Source organism: Acipenser ruthenus, chromosome 14 (genome assembly GCF_902713425.1).
Source record: "Acipenser ruthenus chromosome 14, fAciRut3.2 maternal haplotype, whole genome shotgun sequence".
In the NCBI taxonomy this organism is placed as follows: Eukaryota; Metazoa; Chordata; class Actinopteri; order Acipenseriformes; family Acipenseridae; genus Acipenser; species Acipenser ruthenus.
Window position 1 is genome coordinate 12,374,149 of NC_081202.1, and position 10,547 is coordinate 12,384,695.

General features: G+C 39.2%; 2 protein-coding genes across 3 annotated transcripts; both read left to right on the forward strand.

Annotated features, from left to right (window-relative positions):
* Positions 1-4: 4 nt before the first annotated feature.
* On the forward strand, positions 5-5,502 carry LOC117419489 (transmembrane protein 53-B-like). 2 transcript variants are annotated; one of them, XM_034032264.3, is made up of 3 exons: positions 5-844; positions 3,754-4,241; positions 4,894-5,502. In XM_034032264.3, the coding sequence occupies exons 2-3, from the start codon at positions 3,773-3,775 to the stop codon at positions 5,316-5,318; spliced, it is 894 nt and encodes a 297-aa protein (XP_033888155.1). In that variant the 5' UTR covers positions 5-844; positions 3,754-3,772; the 3' UTR covers positions 5,319-5,502. The 2 variants fall into 2 exon arrangements, with proteins under 2 accessions (XP_033888155.1, XP_033888156.1); XM_034032265.3 differs by lacking the exon at positions 5-844 and adding an exon at positions 1,878-2,008.
* Positions 5,503-5,614: 112 nt separating this feature from the next.
* LOC117973523 (transmembrane protein 53-like) lies at positions 5,615-10,547 on the forward strand. The gene is given in 5 exon segments (XM_058986497.1): positions 5,615-8,025; positions 8,549-8,950; positions 8,952-9,038; positions 9,659-9,971; positions 9,973-10,547. Coding segments are annotated over 4 exon segments (969 nt in total). The 5' UTR covers positions 5,615-8,025; positions 8,549-8,576; the 3' UTR covers positions 10,168-10,547.

Consider the following 10,547-nt stretch of genomic DNA (forward strand, 5'->3'; position numbering starts at 1 on the left):
CTAAGTAATCGGGTACCACAATAGTAACCGTTACAGTTGCTCATCTTCCTATTTGTCTGTTTACTACTACTGACCTCTCTCCTACCAAAAACAGCACACCTTACCAAGGCTACAACCAAAAATGGTTGTGTTCACCCTTTAATCATTAAACCCATGTGACGAATGGGATTGGATTTGTCAAGAACAAAACTTTCTTTGCAAAAGACTTCACATGAAAACTGGAGCATAAAAAGTGCAAGATTCTGTGTAAATGGTCTGATTAATTTATAAAAATTGAATAGCTGTAATAAAATATAATCAGTACCAGTCTGTTTGTAAGTTAAGGATTCTAAAAGATACATTTTAGTATTGTTATCTGGATATATAACCTACAAGGACCACAGCACTGTCCTTAAGTGTGTAACTTATTTGCTATTATCTATGAAGCAATCAGTCAATCATATGACATTTCTATAGAGCCTTTCATGCCAGGCCACCCAAGGTCCTGTACATAAAATAAAGAAAAGCTATACAATGTATTGACAGTGATTCGCTGGTGTATTCCTAATGTTACAAGGGGTGGAGTTCATTCTAAAACTCTAACATTGAATTTCATACTGGCCTGGATCCTGTTTTTACCAGTTTGAACTTGTGTCTTAAAAAGGAAGTATTCTAATGTTACTTTTGTGGCTTCAGTAAAATAAGCAGTCACATTCAAGAGGAGGTGTCCTGCTTTGGCTGGCTTTTTTTTTATATCAGCATGTGTTGTACTATTTTTAGCCACACTTCTGCCTTATTAAAGGCAAGAAATATCTTCACTAGAGAGGCAAATGAATTACTGCTGTAGCTGATTTTGTAGAGCAAGGTAAGTTTATATTTTTCTTTCTTTTATTCATTCCTGGGCTAATTGCAGCCTAAATAGACATAACATAAATTGTACAAGTAATATATAGAGTAAGGTACACATTAGATTTCAGTAAGGCTCTATTGGGAACTCCAGCACTGGTTTAGACAGGTTAGAGATGGTAGTGATGGTTTTCCACTGGCCATGCAATGTCAAGACAGTGTAATGCTGGTTCAATAATAATAAATAATATACTGTATATACTGGTGTTTAAAGTCCCTTTATTGTCCACATTTTATGTAAACCTGTGCTTGGTTTCATATATCAGTTGAGTATAACGATTTTGGAATGTTGTCCATGTTCATGTTTTGTGCATAATACATTGTTCCCCCTTTTTATAAGGCTGTAGTCAGAAGCCACATAGTTAACATGCTGTGTTACTTGTTTTCCTCCTTGTAGCGAGAATGTAAGAGCTAGGATGTAGACTACTGTGCTGAACTTAATACTAAAATAAACTTAATATTAGGGATGCACCCAATCCAAGTTTTTGGGATTGGGCCGAATACCGAATCCATCTCAAAAGATTCGGCCGAATACCGAATCTACACAAACTGTCAAGAAAATTGAAGGAAGCTGTTGAATTAAAAACAGGCTGGGAGCTAACAAGGGGCACGCACAGTCTATAGTTTTGAGTCTTTTAGTTAATAGTATGTATATTACCGAACAGACATAGATCTCTGAATAAGATTTCAGTTTGATACACAATTTACCGCTAGCCCCTTACCCCACAACAGAAACGTCAAAATACAGAACTTTACCTTTACAAGAAAGGAGAGCTGCATCTTTGCCATAACCCACTATTTTCTTTAATGACGTTTCAGCCTGTGTCGCCTGATCTGAGAGTAGGGTTGCCAACAGGCTCCAGAATCTTGCAACACTAGTTTAAGGAAGTCAGGTTTCGTAACTCACATCTCTAAACTGCAGTGTATTCAGTAAAGTGAGTGTGAATTGTGCGAACTGTCGCTAAAATAATTGAATTTTACTTAATTGTTACCAAAAGCACACACCTGCCTGCGAGGATCGTTTCCATCAATCAAACCTCTATAGCAGCAGCTGTGTGAAGCAAGAAATATTAAACAAATAGAAACTTGACCTGCAGCCACAAGGTTAAATGAAAGAGTGCAGGTGAGTGCACAATTATCTGTAATAATGGTGTTGCGCTATTTTGATAGATAGGCTATTGTTTACTGTATAAAAAAAACCAAGCAATACGATTAATCGTTGTTACGAGGCTCTACAGATAGAATCGCCGCCACAATTGAACGATTAAATACGTTTACTAAACTGCTCAAGCAATTCACGCTCATTTTACATCTCGAATATATTGCAGTTTAGAGAGGAGAGTTAAATACAACCAACGTTGATTTAAATGCACCGTCTGGGTAACTGTAGCAGGGCGGCAGAAAGCCCTGATTTCTTTATTTATAGAACGGGGTACCCCTCCTCCCCTGTGCAGTTTATTGTTTTGTTTTGGTTGTTATTATTATGATTATTGTTGTTGTTGTATTATTATTATCATCATCATATTTGTTTGTGTTATGATTTTTTAATTTATATTTATGACGACGTGTTATTGTTTATTTATGGTTTATTGTTTTATAAATATGACGGCGTAGCCGAGGGGTTTGTATTGTTTAGTAGCGTGAATGGGAAGCCCCATCCATTTTGGCCTGAAGTCACCACATCAGTATCCTGTCACAGTACCACATATCAAATAGGCTACGAAATAGTTTAAAAATTATTTTAATAAAACACAGCAGTTCCCAAATGGTTCAACGTGTATTGGCACATTACAATAACCTAACATTTTATTTACTAAAGCATATTCAATAACGTCTTTCTTGCACATCTGACAGTTGTAAAGTTACAAAAAAATATATTTCTGTGTACCAATATTTTTTTTTTCTTCCTCTAATACACATTTGACAGACAAACCAACAAAGCACAAAAGTCTACAACAGTTTGCCATTACTATATATTACAGGTTTATTGCACAACTTTACTCCATGAAAAGTGGGATGTGACTGTGTTGTTGCATACAGGGTATGTTTGCATTCAGCAGCTGCATGAGGTGTTTAGTTTGCCAGCCACCAATAGTTTTGGCAGTTGAGAGCTGCTACATAGTTCATCAAACGTGTTCTTGTTGTTAAATACAAGTGTTATGTTAAGTACCGGATTCTTATCTTTTATTTAAAGAAGAACCTCACACATTGGAAGGATGTATTAAAATGGAGGTGCGTCTGGGCGGATATATAGGATTCGGTTCACCGAATCCGAACCCTGCTCAAAAAGTATGTATTCGGGCCGAATTCTAAACCGAATCCTGGATTCGGTGCATCCCTAATACATCATGCTACAGCCCTATCTGATAACCTGGCCTTGCATATCTGCATTGGTGTAATATTGACTTCCACCCTGTGGCAGCAATTCAGATGAGGATTGCCAGAAGTGCTGATTTAAAGCTGTAGTGTCTCCAAAATATTTTTCAGTTTTACAAAAAAATAAACAAAAAAAAAACACACTCAACAATTTTTTGGTTTACTACATTTTACCACACTAAATGTTAGGTGCACTATTTTATCAGAATGCAGGCGTGTGTCTTAGCTGCAGGGACACTTTCATCTGCACTGAAACCTGCTCGCAACTTTGTTACTCAAAATACAACATGCCTCTGCTACAACTTTACTTGCAGCACTGGGAGGTTGTAATGTTTTACCATACTAAAGCTATTTTCTGACCACTGGACATTGTCTAATAATATGAGGATGGCTTGTCTATCACATTGCACAATGGTCTTATGAGCTTTTTGAAAGCCCTATTCCCTTCACTACAATTGTAAAGTATTCAGATCTATATGCTTTATTTTACAGAACCCTATTCAAGTAAATTATGCAGAAAGCCACCATTGCTAGTGAACACACAGCCCAGAGGATTTCCAAAACCATCACGTTTTTCAAGAATGAATCTCAAGCAGCCTCCATGCTCCAACAGAATGGCCCCAAGCCTCTGCTGCTGCTTCTTCCCTGGCTGGGCTCTCGACCACACGCTGTGGACAAATATCGTGAGATCTACTTCAGGCAGGGGTTTGACGTTCTGACCGTGGAGAGCGAGCCCAGTCACTTCCTGTGGCCCAGGTGGGGGTTGGATTATGGCGCCCAGGTCCTGGAGTTGCTGCAGAGTGACAGTTTTGTGTCTCGCCCGCTGCTGCTTCATGCCTTCTCCATTGGAGGATACACCTTCACCCAGATGATGGTGCACATCTCCAGGAATGCTCAGCAATACAAGAGCGTGACTGACAGGATTAAGGGTCAGATCTATGACAGCCTCGTCATAGGCTCTGTGGAGAAAATGGCAGAAGGTGGGTTTCAAACATGATACATGCTAAGTTAATACAAGTATGTCAGTAACATACATCCCCTGTCACGACTATTGTAGCTATCGGTACAAACAGAAACACTGATGAACATGACCCTTATCAACCGTATGTACAGAATACTATAGAATAAGGAATGGCAATGAACAGTTTAATGAAAATGTTATGTAAATTGTAAGTGTGACATACAGACAGACACCTCCATATATCACCAGAATCCTAAATTGTCAATTAAGTATGACATACAGATGGACAGATGTACCCTCCCTATACCCCCCAAATCTGATACTCAATAACTTATGAGGAATAATGTTAATAAGTTTCATGACAATTAGTTAAGCAGATCCAGGTATATGGAAAATTGTGACATGCAGTTGGACAGGTGTCTAGACAGGCAGATAAGTCAACCTTCAAATCTGTTTACTGTATGTAGTCTTTATTGGCTTATGAGGCTCTAAATTCCTTGCTGGAACACACTGTACCTGTTTGTGCTTGTTGGGATTTACCGGTGCCAAGTCACAGGGTATTTCAAGTCAGAGGTTACAGGGTAATTGATTGTTAAAGGAAGTACAGTTCTTGTAGAAATAAAGCAGCACCAAGACAAACTTTTTTTTTCTTTCTTTCTTTCCTCCCCCAGGAGTCAGCAAGATGTTCTTCCCAAGTTTGCAAGGCTTAGTGCAGTGGAGTACTCTGCTTTATTTCAGAGTTCTTGAAGGCTATACAGTGGATTACTACAATGCAGCCATTGAGGTATTTTGGAATAACCCGCTCCAGACCCCTAGCTTGTTCTTCACCAGTGAGAATGATCCACTTAGTGACCACAAAGAGCTAGAGAGATTGCAGAAAAAGTGGCAGCAACAGGGGATTACAGTCGTGTACAAAGCCTGGAAAGACTCGCTTCATGCAGGGCACCTTCGACAACACCCACAGGAGTACCTGGCGACACTGCATCAGTTCCTGCAGTCCCTCAACATGTCTCCGAAAGGCAAAGCCTCTATCGGTCTTCAGGATCCCACTCCAGAAGCAGATAACCTAGAAGCAATACCTTTCCAAAGAGAATAATGAATATTGAGCAAGAAATACATTTCAACCTTAAGGAACTCCCTCACCAACAAAATCCCTTTATATACCATTGTATAGAACTCTCACAGAATAACTTGACCAGCCACAAGCTTTGTATTCACCTCCAGGGCTATCGGCGCCACCATTAACCAAGCAATGCCAAATAAATATTACAAAGCCACTAGTGCTGATTTACTGTTTTTTTGTATGTATGGGAGTGGTGAACAAAAGACTTCTCTCAAGTTAGAATGAATTTTGAAATTCTCATTATTGCTAAAAAGAGTCCAAATGTCTAATCCATGCATTTCTTACTTCACTTTGTTTTAAACCAGACAGGTGCTTGGTATGTTATACAGAAAAAAAAACAAAAAAAAAACAAAACCCTACATGTGTACATTCTTTTAACCTGAAGAACTTCCAATTGAAACATAAACCTGAATACATTATATATGGAATTATATTTATAAAGCTGTTCTAAATAGAGAGCACATGTAATCGGCCCACTTTGTTTTTACTTCATTGCTATTTGTGCCAAAAAATTAAATCCAGACTGTACCGCAAGAACTGGCTGTGCCAGTGAGGTCAGGCTTTCAGATGTTAGCTATTTACATTGCACAACAAGAGAAACAAAAGGCTGGGAGGTTGGCAACACAGATAGTTTTCCAGGACAAATCCCAGGAGCCAGACTAATTGTGTAAGTAATAAGGCACGACAGTGTGTGTGTGATATACTCTAATATCACCATGCCCTGGATGACACCATCGTACCTTGACACATTCAAAAGGTAAGGAAGGAATTGTTTCAATTCATTTAGAAATATTCTGCATCAGATCACACAGCTGCGCAGTGGGTGGGTCCAGTGGCAGCAGGTAGGCAAACCGACCAGAGGAGAAGAACAGACAGCGGGAGCAACGGCAACAAAACACCCATTTAACCACCACAATCATTTTTAAGAGTGACCCAAATATTTAGCAAAAAGCTGAAAGTTTAAGATATTTTTTTAAACTCTTTATTTTCAAAAGTAGATATGGAAACGCTGTAGTTCAGGTAGAAGGAGCAAACCCGAGCGAGTGACCAGAACGTAAGTTAACACTTGCTGTTTTGACCAACTAGCCATAGGCTGCCCAGCTCACAAGGCCAGACTTTGCCCCTTGCAGTCCTCCTTCTTGCCCATTGGCTGACCAGGATGCGGTGTGGGTCTTGCCCCCCCCCCCGTGCTGCCTATGGGTGGACCAAGAGGGGACCATAGACTTTGACCACTGGACTTTGATCAAAAATCCTCCTCCCCTATAATCTTGGTTTTGGAGCAGATCTACTGGCTGTCAATTCCTTAGATTGCAAGTTCCGGAGGTGTTGCTGGGAACCTCCTCCTCTGACCCTTTTGTCTTTACCCACAGTTCTTGGAACTCATCAAGTTGCGGATTACCTCATCAGCGGAGTTAGCAATACAATTCAATCTTCTAATTTGTATGAAAGGTGAAGACTTTCCATCTTCAAGATGCCAAGGCCACCATACTTTGCACTTGACTAGATTAGTTCATTACAAGTGGAGGCAGGAAGGTGCAACCATTTATTTACTGCCGTGCGATTGCTCCGTCGAGTGCATGTTACCTTTGGAATCAATGTGGTCTGCTAGATAAATGAGCCACGGGGATTGTGTATTTGCTCAGACTCACACTCGCACGCACACGCACACACATCTTCTCTTTTATAGCAGGTGACCAGGAATAATCAATAAATCAATTAACACCTGGCCACCTTCCACACCTGTCTTATTTCACCCAAATTTAAATTTCAGTAAACTTTATTTACAAAATCCAAACAAAATTCAAAACACACTATTTAAATGTGCAAGGCCCCAGCCCTGCTACAGTATATTACATTACAAACTGAGAAACAACAAGGGCTGTAGTGTATTCTCACAAGTCTTACTCATCATTACATTCAGACTTCCTACAATCCAAAAGGTTAATTCATACTTAATGCTAGTGTTCTTCTAATTTTGAAGACGGTCCTTTTGTTCTGTTCATTAGTCACCGCCAGCCCACTCTCATACTGACCTCTAGCGTTGTCAATTATAGTACTAAACTTTTACTTGGCACCAGGCCTGACCACCTGACTCATAACAAGTTCATCAGGTTCAGTCTTAATCTAAAGGGATCCTCTGCAAACTCAAAATTTTAACAAACAATTTATATGAGTGGTTTCTTTGGAGAGTTTTATAACTGATATACTGACATTGTAAGTATAACATAACTACAAATTATTTTTCACAGCATTTTGCCATCAGTAATCACATTTTTATTTGGGAAATTATTAATCATATCTGTTTATGTAAAAAGGTAGTTTAAGGCACAATAATTTATATTGGATAAATTAATGCCAGTGATTGGCTGAAAAATCTATAAGGTAATAAAATATCGTGCAACCGATGAAGGCTGAAAAAATTGTGTTAATATGTCAACCATACCAATGACTATTACATACCACCTCTTGTTTGTTTGTTTATATATATCGGAAGCTGGTGCACCTCTGTTTTCGAGCTCCAAGTCAGGCCTGAAGGGACGTGTAGACGCCTCCGAAAGTATTGGTTGGTGGTCGTCTTCGAAATGAAAAGGAACGTTAGGTTACTTACCGTAACCCTGGTTCCCTGAAAGAGAAGACGATCACCAAACCTTGTTCCTGTTGAAGAAGTAAAACATTACAGGTGCATTTTCAAGAATCAGTATAGTTGTAGATTATAGATGTAAACTATTGAAGGAAATCTCAAATATTTAAAACTGCAACATAGAAAGTGTTGATATCCAGTGCTAATATTAAATAATTGCACACAGCTGTCACAGTCGTTGTTATTTGATATTTGATATTTTTTAAAAACAGCTATAAAAATAGCAGAACCATGATTAACATAGCATTATATTGGTAATGTATGCAGGGACTGTTAACTCTTAAGGTGACTCAACTGTTGAATGTTTTTTCAGCATTTTTACTGTTTGTAGGCATTGAGTGTCAGAACTGCATCTTGAGTGCAACGGTTAAAACCACAAGTCACAGTTAAAGGTCAATTTACAATGGAAAAGCCCCATCATACATTTTGCTGAATCACGACACCAGAAGTCTTTACGTCAAATTGTTTTCAAGTGACAGGCCTAGAACAGATGGTAGGCTGTTTAGTCATTAAATCCATGCTGCTGTATCTCTGACAACTTATCGTATGCTTTACTTTCCAGAACCCCAATTCAACCACTGGCAATAAAAATGCAGAGAGCCACCATTACTAGTGGAGTCACAGCCCAGAGGATTTCCAAAACCATCACGTTTTTCAAGAATGAATCCAAAGCAGCCTCTGTGCTCCAAGAGAATGGCCCCAAGCCTCTGCTGCTGCTTCTTCCCTGGCTGGGCTCTCGACCACACGCTGTGGACAAGTATCGTGAGATCTACTTCAGGCAGGGGTTTGACGTTCTGACCGTGGAGAGCGAGCCCAGTCACTTCCTGTGGCCCAGGTGGGGGTTGGACTATGGCGCCCAGGTCCTGGAGTTGCTGCAGAGTGACAGCTTTGTGTCCCGCCCACTGCTGCTTCATGCCTTCTCCATTGGAGGATACACCTTTGCCCAGATGATGGTGCACATCTCCCAGAATCAAGGGTCAGATCTATGAAAGCCTCATCATAGGTACTGCTGAGAGAATGGCAACAGGTGTGATCAGAAAAAAACCTTTTTAGTCATTAAATTATTCTTACGAGTCTGTCGTGATGAAATAAATAGTTTTAAAAAGTTTTATACTGTAATTGTGAAACTGATTGATATTTATGAGACAATGTGTAACAAACATTCTATTTTCATGGAATGGCTTAACTGACAAAAAACTATTTCAAAAGTTGTTGTGTGTAATGGTGTAACAATAAACAAATGTCATGACATGATACTTATCATGATCTGCCAGTCATGATGAGATGTGTATTACGATACATGTGATGGTCCTGGTTGGCTATTTGTATGATGTGTAATAAGAGCAAATGGTCAGTTAATGGACTATTATGCTAAGACAAAAAATAAATGAGTTAGGGAGTGTATGTATGTATTTATACCAATTATAAAATACATTTATTTCTCATTCAAGAACCATTTGATGAAGTATAACGAGCTACTTTGTGCTTTTGGTCTTACACCCCTAGTTGTGTGGAGCACTGCCGTTAAGCATTCTTTACCATACAGAAAGAGTACAACTTACACCTGAATACATGCCGTTCATTATTAAACATATATGCATGTAAAATCTACATGCATTGGTAAACAATGAGCTGGATTGAAGTAAGAACATTTCATATTTTGTTTCTTCAGTTTTACAGGAGTTGGAAAGATGGTGCTTCTGAAAGTGGAATGGTTACTGTGCAAGGGCACTCTGCTCTACTTCAGTGTCCTAAAGGGCTATACGGTGGATAACTACAATGTCGCCATTGGTATGTTTTGGAATAACCCACCACAGACTCCAGCCTTGTTCTTCTACTGTGAGAATGACCCACTCAGTGATCACAAGGAGGTAGAGAGATTGCTGAAAAGTTGGCACCTGCAGGGGATTAACGTGGTGGGGAAAGGCTGGAAAGATTCCCGGCATGCAGGGCACCTCAGAAAGCACGCCCAGGAGTATCTGGCACCAGACACTGCACCAGTTCCTGCAGTCCCTCAACATGACACCACTGAAGGCTAAGAAATATATTGGATTACACATAGCGTGTGACACAAATAAACAAGACACCATCATAATAATTTTGAATGTTCAGGGTGAAGTTTGTGAACCCCCTTCCTATAAACCTAAACAATGTGACCAAATACGAAACATAACAATGTGACCAAATACCAAACATATCAATGTGACCAAATACGGTTATACCGGTAATAGAGTCTAGGCATATTACATAATGGTTATAGAAGTTTCTAATTTGGAATAATGTTGCAATACTTTTAAATAACAAATTAAATCTATTTCTTTGCAATGATTATACTTTAAAATACATACACACTGCATTGGTAACCAGAACAACATAAGTGCGCTCTTCCAGTAATAAACTTCCTAGCTGCTTTGTAGATCAGATCAATTATACCAGTCTACTAAGACAGGTGGGACAATGTTAACTAGTGCATTTCAAATGAAAACAATTACTTGTTACATTTAGGCTGGAATATCCATATCCATGTGATATCCATGCTGCTGGATTTTGACCTCATTTCA

What these genes read in the sequence shown, in the direction of transcription:
- LOC117419489 (XM_034032264.3), top strand. Translation starts at nt 3,773, where the DNA reads ATGCAGAAAGCCACCATTGCTAGTGAACACACAGCCCAGAGGATTTCC. An exon ending in TGTGGAGAAAATGGCAGAAG is followed by an intron (nt 4,242 to 4,893) that starts GTGGGTTTCAAA and finishes TTCCTCCCCCAG; the next exon opens with GAGTCAGCAAGATGTTCTTC.